Genomic DNA, 17,788 nt, shown 5'->3' on the forward strand with positions numbered 1-17,788 from the left:
GTTCTAAAGCAAGCCAAGGCAGCCTCTGGTGAACTAAGAGCCGACCCCAGGGGAACTGTTGGAAATGCAGGGCTCCCGCACACCTCCGCCCAGGGCCCTGGCGCATTTATTAAATGAATCCTCATTCTCTACTTCCTGGAACCAGAGCATCATGGGTAGCAGGACGTCAGCAGAGTTAAATACTGCCTGCTCCCTGGATCCCTCCCCAGCTCAAAGCACACATACTGAAACCAAGGTGCCGGGCAAGACTGCCAAGCCCAAGCATTCTAGAACTCCGAGACATCGTCTCCAAAGCACTTAAGGCAGGTGGAGGAGGCTGGCTTCAGGGCAAGCTGCCTCCCCTGCTCAGGGGCTGGGAGTCTGATCTGGCTGTACAGGAACTCCATGCTTCACTTCCCCTTTGGAAGCCTCAAGTGGGTACTCACATCAAGGCACACCAGCCAGACGAACCGGTCTGAGCCTCCTCTGAGGCTGCCTGCCAGGCTGAGAGCTAGCTGATCTGGGCTCAGTGTTCTTTCCTACCCCTGTGAAGCTGCCCCTCTGGCCCTTCCCTGGCTCCTCAGGGTGGCTTGACCACTAACCGAGAAGAGCTCTTACTGGGTAGCACAAGCTGGCCTTGAACCTGTGGATGATCCTTCTGCTCCAGCCTTCTGGTGCTAAGTTCTGCTGGAGATCCAACCTCAGACCCTCATGTCTATACTTTACCAACTACACCCTATCAGCCTCTTACTGGAATCTTTATGCCCTAAGTACATTTATTTTCTGAGTATGTGGGGGCATCCATGTGACACCACAAGTATGAAAGTCAGAGGACAAGAGGTGGCAGTTGGTGATCTCTTTTTATCATATGGGTCCCAAGAACCAGACTCAGGTGGCGGGTACTTCACCCGCTACTCCATCTAGCCTGCCTCTCCTTAGAGGATTCATGGTTTTCCTCACTAGGCAGCTCCAATGGCTGTCCTTTTTGTTGGTGGTGGTTTTTGTTTTTCTGAGACAGGGTTTCTCTGTACAGCCCTGGCTGTCCTGGAACTCACTCTGTAGACCAGGCTGGCCTCGAACTCAGAAATCCGCCTGCCTCTGCCTCCCAAGAGCTGGGATTACAGGTGTGCTCCACCTCTGAGGTTCACCCTGCTATTCTTGATTGTCATCTTGACTACATGGGAAATTAACTAAAACCCTAAAATGGAGGGGCACACCTGTGAGGGATCTTGCTTATTTTAAAGAGGAAAGATCCATTTCTAATCCAATCTTTCAGGTGCAAAGACTCTTTTAATCCAGATAATTTACGGCGGGAAGACACAGCTTTAATCTGGGCCACGCCTTTGACTGGCAGCCTGTGTAGGGGACACGGACGAGGGAAGCTCGGTCCCTCTGTCAGTTCTCACCCTTGCTGGCAAGTCCAGTCCTTCACTGGCATTAGAGCTGCTTCTTTGGGATTTGAGTGTATGCTGAAGACCAGCTGAGACATCCAACCTTGTAGCCTGACCTGGATTCTTGGACCTTCCATTCAATTGGTAGACATTGTTGGATTAGCAGGACCACAGCTTATAAGGCATTCTAATCATATATATAGATATAGATATGGATATATACTATATATCTATATAGATATATACCTATATATGCTATATATCTATCTCTCTATATATAGAGAAGGGGGAGATTCATTCTATAAATTCTGTTCCTCTAGAGCAGTGGATCTCAAACCTTCCTGATGCTGCACCCTTTAATACAGTGTTGTGGTGACCCCCCCCCCCACCATGAACTTTGTTTGTTGTAACTTCATAACTGTAATTTTGTTGATATAATGCAAATATTTTTGGAGCTAGTGGTTGATAAAGGAGTCACAACCCACAGGTTAAGAACTGCTGCCCTAGAGAACCCTGACTATGTAGTAGCCTTGGCTAGCTTAAAACTCACTATGTAGACTAGGCTGGACTTGAAGTCCTAAGAGATCTGCCTACTTCTGCCTCCTGAGTGCTGGGATTAGAGATGTGAGCTACCACATCCAGCCTTACAGGATTAAAAAAAAGTTATTATATATTTATTTATGTGTGGGTATGTGTGAAAATAGAAAAGGGCCTTGGATCCCCTAAGGCTGGAGTGCTCTTACCTGCTCCGTTTCTCCAGACGCCCCTGCCCCTAGGAGTTTGGTTTTTAATTCTAAAAAATACATTTTAAACAATTGGAAGCACCCATTGCTTGTCTTTCACAAGCCGTGTGTCTGTGGAGACAGGAGACACAGTTAGTCAGTAAGGCCCTTCTTCCTAATGCCATCATGTGTGCGTGTGCGCGCGCGTGCGTATAGGATTTCCACTTACAGCTGCAATGGGAGGATATCTAGTGTGTCAGTGTGTGTGTGTGATTTCCACCTAGGAGCTGCAACAGGAGGATATCCAGTGTGTGTGTGTATGTGGGTGTGTGTGTGTGTGACAGAGAGAGAGAGAGAGAGAGAGAGAGAGAGAATTGGGTTGAGTTCAACGTTCTAGAGCTATTCAGGGTTAGGGGAAGGGCTTCCCAGAAGGTGCCAGCCTTCATACAGGCATAAGCAGGAACGAGCTTGGTGTACAAACTAGAACTGAGCAGAAGGCTGGAAGATGAGTGGATGCGGCCATGGTGTTACGGGCTGTCCTGTGTTCTTGGCATTGAGCAGGTGAAGTAGGGGTTGACTGACAGACCCTCCGGGGCAGGGGGATCAAAGGGCATGGTGCTCCTTTTTGCCTATGATTGGCTCTGTTTCTACACTGACCCTATCTTATGTAAGAACTCAAGAAAGACATTTCCAAACATGTCACTGTGGGGAGTGACAGCCCCTTCCCACACTGCCTTTCTCCTACTGCTAACCGGGACTCTCAGAGCTAAACAGACCTCAGTACCTGTGGGGCAGAGTCTGAAGAGGTGATACACTCCTGCTGTAATTTCACCCTTGTAAAACATAAGCAAACAATCAAACAACACAGCCCCAGGATCTGGGCTCCAGGACTCCTTCTGGTCTCTTCCCAGCTAAGAACCCAGCTTGTCTAAGGCTTCAGATCATCGACAGCCTGTGCACAGGGCTCTCGGATAGCAGGATGTCTGGCTCAGGTGTCTGCCCCCCAAGCTGGGCAGTGCAGACCAGCAGGCCCAGGGGCCACACTTGGCCACACAGGACAGATCCTGACCTACCCAGGGTAGCATGCGACCTCATCTTAGCCTTCCATTCCCTCACACATTTTGTCCCCAAACCTAATAAGTCCAGATACAATACCAGCCGGCCACAACCCATGCTCTCTGCCTACAAGGTACCTAGAAGGCTGCCCAAGGGGTTCCCCCAGGATCCCTACAGGGGCTATCTCTGGGCCCTCCCTCCAGTGGCTCTGAAGCTCAACTATGGAGTCCCCCATGTGTGTCTATGAAGCTCCTGAAGTCCTCGAGGGTCAGAGCTCCCCGGCATGACATCCGTGTGAAAGCAGGCTCGCCCACGTTCCGACCCGTCCTCCTCTCGCTGGCTTGTTGATGCATGTTCTCTTAAAAACAAAACAAGGGCCAAAGGAAGAGATGAAGCTCAGCAAATTCTGCTCCTGCCCCGCCCAGCATGCATGAGACCCCGAGCCCCACCTCCAGGGGAAGAAAAAGCAACCAAGTGGTCTCGAACGCGCGCACCCGTAGCCTCCGCATTCAGGAGGCAGCACCATGAAGGTGTCAAGTTCTAGTCCAACCTGGGCTACACATCAAGATCTTGACTCAAAGCCACAGGCAGAAAGAGCTCTTGTCTCGTCAGCTGCCCTCCCGTTAGTTAGAACCAGAAACCAGGGTGGAGAGGCGAGCTTTTACCACGGCCCCAAGGGCATTCTTATGGCTAAGTCCCTGGATGGGGATTGTTGGTTTAATGGTACAAGCCTCGGGAGGGATCCTACAGTCACCCCAGTTCCGGTGTGTACCTTCCTCTTACCACCTGCCTTCAGAAGGTATCCAGATGACTCAAAGCCTGTGGAGATCAAACCCAGGTCTCCAGACCCCTAGTTCAGGGCCCAGTAGCCACCACAAGCACTGGACTAGGGGTCAGCAGGCCTGGACTTGGGTGTCGGCTTCACGAAGGGTCCATTCAATGCTAAGGATAAATAAACACCACCTCTCAAAAAGCATTGGGGTCCCTGGCCTCAGATCTGCCCCTCCACCGGATCTGCCATCCCACAACGCCCAGTTCCGAGGAGTCTGTTACTCCACTCTCAGCTCAAGAGAAAGTCACCACCAGCAGAGGCCCCGGGATGGATGGCTGTAGCCATCACTTGGATCTGCGTCAAGATTCCTTGCTCTTGTAGATATTAGCACAACTGGGGGTGGGGGTGGAGGTAGGGATGGGGGGCGGCACGACGGGTTCTTACCCTACCTCAACTTTAATACCTGCTGGCTCCTTGTCCTGCACCTAGCTCACCCTGTCCCAAGGCCCAGAGCTGCAGCCAGATGCCGGCGCCCCTGATCTGGCCTGCGGGCGGCTCCCAGGAACACATCGGCCTTGGCGGCACCCTTCCATCCACAGGCCCCATCCACAGGCCCCTTCTGTTTGAAAACGTTTCTGCGTCGTTCAAACTCAAGTCCCTGCCTCTGCCTGGGTGCACTGAGACCTCAGTCCTTCGGCGCGTTCGCCTAAGGAGATCCGGGGCCTTGGAGGCCCCTCCAAGTGGGCGGCCGTTCTCGAACTTTCACAGCTAGCTGAGTCCAAGACCATAGTAGGCCTTGGGAGAGTCGCGGCGTTCCACGTGTGCACTCGCCACTGTGTCCCCTTGACACAGGCAAGGACGATGAGGTTGAGGTTGGGAGAGTCGCATCCAAACGCCGTGAAGGGCCCCGGGGTCGAAGCAGAACGAGCGCCGCCCTTCGGACCGTGCAGTGGGGAGGTTCCGGGCTCCAGGGTTCAGTGTGCCCACCGCACTGCCCCTTCCCTGCGCCGCGCGGGCGGGCCCGAGAAGCACAGTCTTTGTCTACTGAGCCCCGAGGCGCCCCCGCCCGCCGCGCCCGAGGCCACACCCTCCAGGCGCGCCCAGCCAATGAGGCGCGGCGGCGGCACCCGGAGCGCAGGGTGTGTCCGCGCCTCGCTTACCGATTGGTTGCGCTCTTCCCCCGCGGGGGGCTAAGGCCGGCGGGGCGGTGCGCGCGGTGCGAGGTGAGGCCCCGCAAGCTGGACGCCAGGGAAGCGCTTTTCTAGGAGTCGCCACCCAGTTGCCACCCTGCCCCGGCTGCGCGCCCGGAGGCCAGATAGCAGAAGTCACGACGGCCAGCCGCGGACCGGGGCCCGAGGAGTAGTAGGACTCAGCGGAGTCGCCGGACCGGGCCATGGCGCTCGACTTCCTGGCTGGATGCGCCGGAGGTAAGGAGATGACCCGCATGCCAGGCGCGCAACCTGCCTGGTACGCGGGGACAGGTGTTTTCTTGACCCTTCCCTGCGCACCGGGTACAAGGTCTGGGGATCCCAGCAACACCGCGGCTTGTCCGGAGGTAGGGACAGAACAGGAGGATGCTGGCGCGAAGGCTGCTGAGCCTTCCCTTCCCGCAGCTGTCCGAGCGAGGCAGGTGACACCGCGCGACCTCCTAGAGGGCTGGCCCGACCCCAGGAGCCCAGCGCTTCCCACGAGATGCTTTAAGCTGCTGGAGCGCTCGGGAGAGGGGAGGCGGTCCACCGAGTTGTCAAATCAGTGGTCATGTCAACCTGACTGGAGAGAACTCGAAGCTGAGAGCAGGCCAGGTCTGCCCATGACCTGTTGAACGTTTACTGCCTTTCCTTTTACCTAGAGAGTTAGTTTATTTAGTAAGTATTAAATAGGGAGCCTGGTTTAGCCACTGGGATTCCAGGTAAGTCGACTGAGATGGCAGTGGTCTGGCAGGTTATATAAGGCTGAGTTCCTCACCCACCTGTCCTGCTGTCTTCATCCACTAGCCTTCATCGCCCTACCCGGAAAGGTCCTGCCAGGAACAGATTGGAGTTGGCCTTAGGTGCTTAATCTGTGCTTGCTTCTTCCTGGGTGGAGAAGGCTGGTCTGACAGGATGCCTTCCCAGGGCACGGAAGTGCCCACAGAGTGCTTGAGAACCACCAGACTGCCACGGAGTCTTTCTTCTGTAAGCCGTGGGAAAGGGACAAAGCCCAGAGATTTCTACAAGCCTGGGGGAATTAGAGACCCAGAAGGAGCCCCATCTTAGCTTCCAGCTGTAACAGGACAGGCAAGGGCATCTTCTATGGCCAAGACCCCTTCTATAGCCAAGACCCCCTTGTACTGCAGTTTCCCCAGGGCCAGGGTTCTCTCTGTTAGTAGCCTGGTGAGTACAGTTGATCTGGGGAGCATATATTCACCCTGAAGCCAGGCCTGCTTAGAGACTCTGACCACCCCCACCATCCTACGACCCCATGGGCATTTCCTCAAGTAGGCCCTCCCTGCCTGGAACACCCATCCATCTTCACCCAGACAGTCTCAGGGTAGTCGTGTGCCCTGTCTCCAGCCCGGGTTTGCATTCTCACCCAGGGTGTGTAGAGATGCCCAATTAGGTGAAGTACCACAGGGTAGGTCTGTGAGCAGATGGAGGTCGCCTACAGATCGAGGCTCATCTAGTAAGCAAAGAAATGGGTGTGAGGTGGGAAACGCACTCAACCTCTCTGAGGGGGTAGGGCAGCTGTGGGGCAGACAAGGATCTGAGTGTACCCCAGACTTGCCTTCCAGGTACCCATCACTGCACAGCGCTGGTCAGAGCATGCTGTCAGACAAACTCTGAGACAGTTGGGGATCAGGCTTCTGAAGTGTCAGCCTGGTTCCTTCTGGCGTTGGTCCTTTTTCTCTGAAGGACAGGATGGTGGTAGGGTCTCTTTCCAGAGGAAGAATGCACCATGGGTGTGCCTGATTGGCCCAGGACGATCCTATCCTGCCTTTAACTTTTCTGAGGGGGGCATGGCAAATTCCTGACTTGGCTAGTTTCTGGTAGAACGCTATCTGGTAGCCAAGGCCTGCCAGCTTGGGAATCCCTTGGGGAAGGTAAGAGGCTTCACGGTCTCTGCCGTGTTTTGGAAGTGGCTAAGACTGTTGTTGCTGGCACCTGTGAGCAGCTGCTCACAGCTGGACTCTGCCCTCGGTGGGAAAGGGGGGAAGGCGAACAGGCCATACCCAGATGCCCAGCATACCAGCCATGGGTGCTAGGCTTTCCAAAGCCCTAAGAGATCCAGATTAGCCCAAGAAAAGACGATCCAGGAGTAGGATTTGCAAATAACGGAAAAAATGGAAAAAGCGCTAAGCAGGGGCTAGGCCGCTCTGCTCTGTGAGGTCCTGGTTTTGCCCCAGCAATCCCTAACCAGTTAAAAAACAGGTGAAAACTTGTGGCTCTCCAAGGGAGGAAACAAGGTCCCACCACCAGAAAACGGTAACACTGGGAAGATGTGAGGGGCTCCAGGAGCATGGGAGCCTGCCCGGAGATGGTGACTCGTGAGGACAGGCAACAGTGGAAATTTCCCCAGCTTGGAACGGGGCATGAATCTGCAACTCGAAGGCTGGTGGAGTGCCAAGCAGGGTTGCTTTAAAGACACAGGCACGCCCTAGCCACCCCCCGGTGACATTTCTAAAGTCCACACATAAAATCTCAGAGGCGTCGGAGAGAACGGTAAGGAGAGGGTGAGCAGTCGGCTTCTTGCCCGCAGCACTGGATCTGTAGCCCAGCAGGCTCCAAGCTGAGACAAGTCATGGGAAAGAGGTAGCAGCGGGACCTGCGGTGGGCGAGGGGTCGGGGTGGCAAACCTTTTTGCCTGTGTAAAGACGGAAGTGTTAGTAGAAAGCGTTTTACTGAAATAAAAGAGCACAACAGTGGAAGGGCAAAGTGAGTGACACACCACGGACAGGCTGATCTCTGTGAGTTTGAAGCCAGCCCAGTCTATACAGGGAGATCCAGGCTAGCCAGCATGACCTAGTGAGACCCCGTCTCAAAAAGAAAGAAAGGAAAAGGACAGACACACGGAGCAGGGTGGACATCACAGAAGGATGCAAGGCACGAGTTTGGAGCCAATGTTACCCTAACGCCACGGCAGGATCTGTGGCCAACCCTCACAGGCCCAAGGCGGTGGGTGGGTGGGCACAGCGGGATGTCCCGCTTCATCACTTCCCTGCCAGGCTCCAGGGATGCACCACCTGGGCTCCTGTGGGCTCCTCTGTCCTGCTTTGCTCATTTTCCAATGAGTTCATAGCAGGAGGGAGGGTTAGGATCGGTACGAACCGAGAACAGTAATCAGCAGTTCGTAATGTTGATGCTCACTGCCCAACTGCAGCTGATGCGGTTAGACATGAAGCACTAGCACCTGAAGGGGAGTTCTTTCTTCCTGTGCTGTAGCTTAGGGAGGAGCCTAAGATCGCGAGCCCTGTGAGCAGGCGCTCCACCAGCCCCAAAGAGTCTCTTCAGCACATGTTCCCAGGAAGCATAGCTGACTTCTGTTTCTCCTTCTGTGAAATGGGGTCATTGGGCTGCAGAGGGTAGGGTGGGGGTGAAGGGACTCACCGATGTTCACTACCCGTATGGCACTCTGAGGAATGTTCTTTAGCCTTCGAGGAGGGTGAAGCTTGCTCTTGGGAGTGGGGTCTCTGGCAGACCCTTAAGTGATAAATAAACTGAGGATGACTCCGGTAGTGTGGCTCTTAGGAGATCCTCACGCCACCCTGAAGACCAAGGGGGGTGGGTAGGACGGAGAGGGAGAGAGAAGGAGGGGGAGGTAGAGACAGAGACACACAGAGACAGAGAGAGGGAGGGAGAGACAGAGACACACAGAGACAGAGTGGGAAAGGGAGGTAGAGATAGGGACAGAGACACACAGAGACAGAAGGAGAGGGAGAGAGAGACAGAGACACAGAGAAAGACAGAGAGAGAGGGAGAAACACAGAGATAGAGTCAGAGAGGAATGTAGAGAGAGAGAGAGAGAGAGAGAGAAAGAGAGAAAGACACAGTGAGAGAGACAGACACCAAGTTAGACAGAGGGTGTGTGTGTGTGTGTGTGTGTGTGTGTGTGTATGTGTATGTGTGTATTAAGTGTCTTTCAGGTGAGCAGAGTAAGGCCAAAATGATGAGTCCCTTTGTGAGCATGCCCCGAAGATAAATAACAGAAGGAAGGCTCAAATCCCAGCGACTCTTCTGACTCCAACATGCTCAAGAGCCTCTTGTCTTAGGCACTGGACTCGAGCTGTACAGTTAGTTCCCTAGGGGACACATCACCTCAAGGAGCTGCAGGAGAAGGAAAGGACAAATGCTTTGAGCTAATCAGCATGTTGGCTGGCTCTTGGTACCAGAGGGGACATTACAGGAATCCCTAGGTTGGGCGCAGGGTCTCCTTCCCTTGGCCACAGAAGGCCAAGCTTTCCTTTCCAGAACCTCACGCCCCCTAGGATTCTGCAGAGTTCCGAGGCACTTGGTCACAGACACCTTTCTCTTCCAGGTGTGGCAGGTGTGATTGTGGGACACCCTTTTGACACAGTCAAGGTGAGTCTCTCGTGGAGGCACAGATGGTGGGGACAGGCCTGCAGGGTTTCTGTCCCAGGAATACAGTAAAAGTCATCCCTAGGTTTTGAATGAAGGCAGGGCTGCTATTGGCCACCGAATAGGCTGCCTTAACCCTGCCTCCTGGAATTGCGTCCTCCCAGAGGCTGGGCTGCATCCTGAGCCCACAGCCAAGCAATTGCGTCACTTGGCTGGCAGTGACTGAGCTGGTGATGGGCAGGTTTTCTTCTTTTCAGCCAGAGGGAGGAAGCGCACCCTTTTCTGATGTCGAGTCTCCCTAGCATCTTCATCGAATTATTCCATTAGTTTATGTGTTTTGCCTGCATGTGTTGTCTGTGTGTCATATGTGTGCCTGGTGGAACTGGAATTATAGGTGGCTGTGAGCTGCCATGTGGATTCTGGGAGTTGAGCCCAGGGCTCCTGGAAGATCACCCAGTGCCATCGTCAGCGGCGGAGTGTCCTGTTAACTGCCCTCCCCCGCCCAGCATATTACTGAAAAAAAAAGCTAAGAGTTTCAAAAACCGCAGAAATGTGAGGACTAGTACCCTGCTGGGCAAGCTGTGGTAGCGCACCTGGAATCCCAGCCCTGGGGAGAACCGAGATTCTGAGGCCAGCTTGTGTTAGGAAAGCCTGCCACACAGCTGGGTGTGGTGGCAGAGACCATGGTAGAAGCCTTGGGAGGCTAAGGCGGAGGATCCAAGTTTGAGGGCGGCCTGAGCTGTTCTAGCAGGACCACGCCCCAAGCACGTGAAATAGAGCGGAGGGGATCTCTCTTGCAGTCTTCATGGACGGGTGCTGTCATGTGAGTATTTTGAATGCTGCCATGTCCCTGCGAGGCCGTGCCACCCAAAGGTACCAAGGAGCAACACTTTCAAATGGCCAGGGCTCTGAACGTGGAAGCCCTGGGGGCAGGAGCCTCCTCTAAATCACACCTCCATTAACTGGAGCTCCGGGCTCTTAGGATCCCTGTGAAGGAGACAGATCCACATCCTCCAGTGGAAAACCCCTGTGCAAATGTCTCCTGTGGCTGCAGCTGTAAATGCTCAAGTTAGCCGGGCGGTGGTGGTGCACACCTTCAGTCCCAGCACTTGGGAGGCAGAGGCAGGGGGATTTCTGAGTTTGAGACCAGCCTGGTCTACAGAGTGAGTTCCAAGACAGCCAGGGCTACACAGAGAAACCCTGTCTCCAAAAACTAAAAGAAAAAAACGCTCCAGTTATTCCCCTGCTGTTTTCCTGGAGCCCAGGTGGCCTGTGATTGGCAGGAGGGCTCCGGGCTCTCTGTACCAAGACCAGGCCTATACTTGGTAGACACTAAGCCGGCTCTTTCTCGGCTTGGGTGAGGGCAAGGCTGGATCGAGGCTGAACGCATCTCAGGCTGGCTTGAGGTTCACTTCCTGGTTCTTCCCCCGCCCCACCCCCTTTTTATTTTCAGTGAACCAGGGATTTGTTGGCAAAGAAAGGCGTTCAATTATTCAGATCTGGGATTTCTTCCAGTGTGGGTGTAAAGGCCTGGCCTTGTATACTGGCTTTGACCTTACAAAGCACTGTCCTTGGTCCAGGCCTCCTCTGCTGCTGCTTTAGTGCCTGACCCGGGACCAGACATCTGTGCACTGAGGGGAAAGTGAGGTCACTAAAGTCTTGTTGTCCATCACATGCCAGGATAATTGGAGTCCTGTTAATGGGTTAATTCAAGCTCTAGATGTTAGCATTCTGTCTGAACTCCACCCCCTGCAGTTACCTGGAAACAGCCAGGCAGGCCTGATCCGCTATAAAAGGGATCATGGCCAGCCTCTGCTTCTCTACTCTCTCTCTGTGTCTCTGACTTTCTCTACCTCTACTACCCTCTTAGCTCCCCTCCCCGTGCCCTGAATAAACTCTAGCCTATACTATACCACCGTGTGGCTGCTCCCTCAGGGGGAAGAGATGCCTCGGCCTGGGCCTGCTGAGACACCTCCTTCCCCCACACCTGACCACACCCCCATAGAACATACTCCATTTCTCTTTATCTTCTTAAAAACACACCACAGGCCGGGCAGTGGTGGCGCATGCCTGTAATCCCAGCACTTGGGAAGCAGAGGCAGGAGGATTTCTGAGTTCGAGGCCAGCCTGGTCTACAGAGTGAGTTCCAGGACAGCCAGGGCTATACAGAGAAACCCTGTCTCGAAAAACCAAATCAAAACAAAGCAAAACAAAAAACAAAGAAAACAACAAAAACCCTACATCACAGACAGCACAGACCTATCATCCCACAGCAGGCACCCCCAGGAGAAGGCTGCAGACTACACTCTCTCGGCAAGCAGTGGCCCATGAATCCTCTTCATAGGCTTGCAAGGATGGAGACCTGGTCAGCCTGCCCACTCAGCTGCTCAACACGTCAGCACTGTCCGGACACCCAGGTCCTTGCTCCGGTCAAATGGCAGTGAGCTTATATCTTGTGGTCAAAAGTCTCAGACTCCTCCCACAGCTGTGCCCAGCCAATAAGAGCCCTGGATTGACTTCCTAGCCGGGCATGGCTGACGATGCTGAGTTAGTTGGGACTAGTTCCTGAAGCAGGCCTCTCGGCAAGAAAGCACCTTTGTCCTGGAAGCTGAAACTCCTGTGAGTTGCTGAGGCCACTACCACCCCTCTGCAGCTCTTCAGTCACAGGAGTCACCCCACTGCCCATGGAGACCTGAAAAGTGTTCTTTCAGAAAATCAGTTTGCATGCCCACACACACCCCTCGCCTCTTGGGCCACTGGTATTGTGTTCAAGCAAACTATCTATCAAAGGTGATTGGTTGGTTGGTTTTTTTGTTTGTTTGGTTGGTTTTTTGGATTTGGTTTTTTCGAGACAGGATTTCTCTGTATAGCCCTGGCTGTCCTGGAACTCACTCTGTAGACCAGGTTAGCCTTGAACTCAGAAATCTGCCTGCCTCTGCCTCCCAGAGTGCTGGGATTACAGGCGTGCGACACCACTGCCCGGCTGGTTCGTTGTTTTTTAATGCATATGTGTGTTTTGCCTGTCTGTCTCTTTATGTCTGTGTACCATGTGCATGCCTGATGCCTATGGTGGCCAGAAGAGGGCATTGTTCCAGGGTATTCCCTGGAACTGGAGTTATAGAAGATTTGAGCCACAGAATGGGTGCTGGGAATTGAACCTGGGTCTTCTGAAAGAGCAGCCAGTACTCTTAATCACTGAACTACCTCTCCAGCTCCTTGTTTACTTTTGTGGTGGTGGGAATCAAACCCAGGACCTTCCAATGCTAGGTAAACCCTCTATCACTGAGCTACAACCCCAGCCCATGCCTGACCCTTCCTGATTCTTGCTAGCTCTTGGGAACACGATGTGACCTAGTTTTCCCCACAGCAGTAACGTGGATTCCGAGCCTAGGAAACGCCCCTCTCCTCAGGCCACCAGAAAGGCCAGTGCATCCAGAGCAGATAAGCTCTCAGGCAACAAAGAGTGCTTTGACGTGGAAGAGGTTCTGGGCCACTAGGCCTGGCAGTGTCCCCAAGTCTTGGAGTCCCTAAGGAGGCTGTTAGCTGTCTGTCACTGCTCATGACTCATGGTTGTCAAAGGGCTACTAGCAAGAACCAAGCAGGGGCAGAATGGAGGCCCATTATCCCACCCGGATGGAGGTTACCGGTGGGATAGCAGGCTGGGACTCCCTTTGGCCTCATCCCCATATGTCATGACAAGAGTCACCTGAGCAAGGGTTGGTCCCAAGACCTGGTCTGGTGGTAGTGCCAAGGAGAGAGCCCTCCTCCTCTTGCCGGAGGTTTTGGGGATTCCCAGCCCATCTGCAGTTGGCTGTCCTAGTGGCTGTTAGCGCTCAGACACCCAACCCAGCCCCACCCTAGGATCCCAGATCACAGAAAGCTATGAGGCTGCCAGGCTTGTGCACTGCAGGCCAGGGGGATCGCTTCCGTGGCTCTGTCTGATCCTGGTTCCTGGCCCTGCCCTGCCCTGCAGGTGCGCCTGCAAGTCCAGAGCACGGAGAAGCCTCAGTACCGGGGGACGCTGCACTGCTTCCAGTCCATCATCAAGCAGGAGAGCGTGAGTGCCTGGGCGGGGCAGTTGGAGGGCTGGAGGAGCAAGCCAGGGGGCGCTGGAGGCTCAGAAAAGGCCTCGGGTCATCCCTGAGGGGGCGTGGCTGTGTGAGTTGATCGATGGGGTGTCTTGGATGGAGGACTTTACATCTAACAGAATTCTGCATGCTGCCTGTGATTAGTCAGGTGGGAGGGGCTGCCACTCCTGTATGGAGGGCCCCAGGAGAACGGCCGGTTTCCCAAAGCAGGGGAGGCACCTCTCATCTCTGAGGGCATTTCTGCCTCTGCAGGTGCTGGGTCTGTATAAAGGCCTGGGCTCACCACTAATGGGACTCACCTTCATCAATGCTCTGGTATTTGGGGTACAAGGTAACACCCTCCGGGCCCTGGGCCAAGACTCACCGCTCAATCAGTTCCTGGCTGGAGCAGCAGCGGGTGCCATTCAGTGTGTCGTCTGCTGCCCCATGGAACTGGCCAAGACGAGGCTGCAGCTCCAGGCCGTGGGCGCTGCCCGTACCTACAAGGGCTCCCTGGACTGCCTGGTGCAGATTTACCGGCACGAGGGCCTGCGCGGCATCAACCGAGGCATGGTGTCCACACTTCTGCGGGAGACGCCCAGCTTTGGCGTCTACTTCCTCACCTACGACGTGCTGACGCGCGCCATGGGCTGCGAGCCAGGTGACAGCCTGCTGGTGCCCAAGCTGCTGCTGGCGGGCGGCACGTCCGGCATCACATCCTGGCTCTCCACCTATCCTATGGACGTGGTTAAGTCACGACTGCAAGCCGACGGGCTGCAGGGAAGCCCTCGCTACCGCGGCATCGTTGACTGCATGCGGCAGAGCTATCAGGCTGAGGGCTGGCAAGTCTTCACACGAGGGCTGGCCTCCACGCTGTTGCGTGCCTTCCCGGTCAATGCTGCCACCTTCGCCACAGTCACTGTGGTGCTTACATATACCCGGGGTGAGGAGGCTCAGGTAGACAGTGAGGCAGCTCCGGGCACCTCTACTACTCCTGCTGGGCCCGCCATGGCCCAGCCTTCCAGTTTGTGATGCTGTCTGTCCCACCAATTTACCCAGGGCCACTTTGTTGGAACTTGACACAGAGACTATGACTCCTCGGCCAATCTTCCTCATTGGCCTGTGATGCCGGCCATCTCGACCCCACTGGCCTCCTATTTCTTAGCTGTAAAATGGGGCTTTTCCTCATACGTGGTACTTTCAGAAAGATCAACCCAAGCCTAGCTAAATCTGCACTGTGCAGACAGAACTACCAGTCAGAATCTTCCAAGTCCAGCACTCCCAGGGGTGAGGAAGTAGGGCCCAGCTCCTACAAGCTGGCCAAGGACCCACCCATTCCTCAAATCCTCCACTGACTGAGTCCCATTGAAAATACTTGGCCACTTCTTACTGTGAGGGACAGTGGGCCACATGCAGTGCTCCCAGGGCCACATGCAGTGCTCCCAGTGTTGCAAAGTAACACCTCTGTGCCTGACTTTCACCGCCGCCCTTGAACTGTATGGAGAGCAGGGGTGGGACCCTGGCACCTAGCTTGTCGAGGATAGCGCCAGTGTAGGGCCTGAGTGGGAGCAGACAGGCCACCAGCCTCAATGTCTCCACAGGGAAATTGTGTAACAGCTGTGGGAAGACAGAGTCCTCTCACCTCTGAGCCTCAGGCTAGCAGTCTGTAAGATGGGGACCTGGGTCAGCTGATGTCTGGTTTCTCTTACTGCCAGCCAGGATTCACAATGGTAGGCAGGCAGAGGGCCCAGGAGAACAGTGTGGGATCGAGCCATTTCTCAGTAAATGTAGTCTTTCTGGGCATCGTCAGTACCAGTGCCCATGGATGCACAGAGGTCTTGGCACCAGTACAGAGTTGCCAGTTTGGAACTGCCTGAGCGGGGGAAACTGAGCTCTGGCTGTCTGTCACCGTTGTACTGTCCTCTAAAGGAATAAAGTCTTGTTTTCTAAGCGCGTGGAGCCTCTCTCTGCATGGTCCAAGGGACTTGGTTTCCTTCCTAACCCAGGATTCAGTGGCCATGGCCTGTGTACTTGAAGCTGGCCCACGTGACTTGGAGCAGGTCAAGGGTACATCGAAGCCTTCCTGGTCCACATGGTGGGTACATGGATAGAGGCAGGAGTGTAACTTAAGGTGACAAACAGGCCCTTTAGCAAACATTGGCTGTCATTCCAGAAACTGGAGGCCTGTGGTGGGGGACCCCTGGAGGAGGAAAGGTGTGGGTGGAACTATGCACTGATCGGGCATCTGGTGTGTTCTCAGTTCAGCAGCAGGGAGGGAGGGCTTCTTGGAAGAAGCCTCCTTAGCCTGCCACATGATGTCTCTGCCTCCCATAGCTACCTGTGCTGTACCTGGAGGCTCTTCCCAGGCGGAGGCCCAAAGGCTCCTCAGTATAGATGAGGGAAGGGCCAGCATTGCCGTCACGCCTCTTAGAACCTAACTACGGTTTATAAAATCGCATGTGTTCAGCTTCTCGGGACGGAAGGCCAGAGAGGAGTGTCTGCTTGACCCTGAGCCCCATCTTGGCCTTTCTCTTCTCCTTCATGTATAGGAAAACAAGTGATAACTCCCAGGGCAGGGGGTACAGAAGGGGAGGCCTTCCCTGGCTGTTCAGCCTAGTGATGGTTTCTCAAGGGCAGTCTGGATAGGGCCTGGGCCACAGGGCACCCAGTGTCCCTATCACCCTCGACGCTACATAGCTGTACTTTCCAAGCAAGGCAGGAGTGGGTCAGCTGCCTGCCTCCAGGGCCAGGGCTACAGTACACTGACAAGCCCATGGCTTGAGGAGTGATTGACAGGGGATGCTTGAGGCAGCCTTGTGTTACTAGTTCCTCCAAACTAGTGACCCCAATAGTAGCTTCAAACAGGAGAAGCTGGTAACCCCATAAAGCACAGCCCCCACTGCCGCTGTGAGAGTTGACGGATGGGCTTTTCGATAAATCTGGGTTAGGAGTGGTGGCGGTTAGTAAGTTTATCCTAATTTTTGTTGTGTGCTGGGTGTGCACACCTGTGCCGTGGTGGACAGATTAAGAAGACAACTGTGGGAGTTCTCTCCTTCCACCATCTGAGTTCCAAGGACTGACCTCAGATCGTCACCCTTGGCAGAAAGGCCAACCTCTCTGCTGATCCACCTGACAAGCCCAAACCCATCTTACATCTCATTTACTCCTGGGCTTGAAACTAATCTCTCGTCAGTACTGCATAGGAGTTTTAGTTCTAATGCTAGAGACGTGGTCTTGCTAAGTAGCACAGGCTGGCCCAAATGGATATGGCCATGTCACCATACCAACTTACGCATGGTGGGAGATGGTATGTAAAGAAGGCAGGCTGGAGGTATGAAGGGAAGTCCCCTAGGCTGGGTCTCTGGTTCTCAGGGCGCGTCCTGTCCCCACCCACAGAATGGCTGCATCCCATCAAGTGTGACAGAAGCAACTAGTGTCTTGTTCTGTTTGCTTTTAGTACTAGGGGCTGAAACAAGGGTCTTCCGTATGCATGCATGCACTCTCCTGTTGGGCCCCATCCTCAGCCCTCCCACATTTTCATTTGTTTGTTTTTTTTTTTTTGGATTTGATTTTTTTTTTTTTTCCTTCGAGACAGGGTTTCTCTGTGTATCCCTGGATGTCCTGGAACTCACTCTGTAGACCAGGCTGGCCTCGAGCTCAGAAATCCGCCTGCCTCTGCCTCCCAGAGTGCTGGGATTACAGGCGTGCGCCACCACCGCCCAGCTCACATTTTCATTTGGAACCCAAGTGTGTATGGCAGGCAGGCCATGAACTTGAGATCCTCCTGACTCAGAGGCGCTGGGGTGAATGGCTAGCGCCACCAAGCCCCACACATTCTGTTCTTTCCTTTTGTACAGGTCCCTCAGACTGTGGCTAAGGCGCCTTCCTCAATTCCCCAATTCCCCAGAGCCCTGAAAGCCACTGCTCCCAACTAAGACGGTGACTGACATCCAGGAATGTTCCTTGTGTGATTAAAGGGCTATGGGTAAGCCAAGAGCTAAGGGAGAAGATGCAGCCCACACCTAGAGGTAGAAAGGGTGGGAGCACGGAGCCCGGGCCAAAGGGCGGGAGTCTCTAGGGAATGAGAACCTGCAGGCCAGGTCTGCCCTTGAGTACTTCATGTTATAAATGTCACGGCCTGGACCTCAGTTATTCAGATTTGAGTGTAAATTCCAAGAAAGACTCTGCATCCTGTTTACATGGGTAAACACCATCTGCCAGCACACCAGGAGGCATGGATTGATCATTT

The 17,788-nt window shown here is 54.3% G+C and overlaps 1 protein-coding gene and 1 long non-coding RNA gene across 2 annotated transcripts; one reads left to right on the top strand and one right to left on the bottom strand.

Moving 5' to 3' along the window:
- Positions 1-2,891: 2,891 nt before the first annotated feature.
- LOC127686951 (uncharacterized) lies at positions 2,892-4,929 on the bottom strand. The gene is made up of 2 exons (XR_007978300.1): positions 4,384-4,929; positions 2,892-3,506 (listed from the first exon to the last, which is right to left on the bottom strand). It is a non-coding gene; the product is annotated as an uncharacterized LOC127686951 (long non-coding RNA).
- Positions 4,930-5,109: 180 nt separating this feature from the next.
- On the top strand, positions 5,110-15,493 carry Slc25a29 (solute carrier family 25 member 29). The gene is made up of 4 exons (XM_052185037.1): positions 5,110-5,347; positions 9,432-9,475; positions 13,446-13,529; positions 13,813-15,493. The coding sequence occupies exons 1-4, from the start codon at positions 5,314-5,316 to the stop codon at positions 14,569-14,571; spliced, it is 921 nt and encodes a 306-aa protein (XP_052040997.1). The 5' UTR covers positions 5,110-5,313; the 3' UTR covers positions 14,572-15,493.
- The last annotated feature ends 2,295 nt before the right edge of the window (positions 15,494-17,788 follow it).

Source organism: Apodemus sylvaticus, chromosome 6 (genome assembly GCF_947179515.1).
Source record: "Apodemus sylvaticus chromosome 6, mApoSyl1.1, whole genome shotgun sequence".
NCBI lineage: Eukaryota > Metazoa > Chordata > Mammalia > Rodentia > Muridae > Apodemus > Apodemus sylvaticus.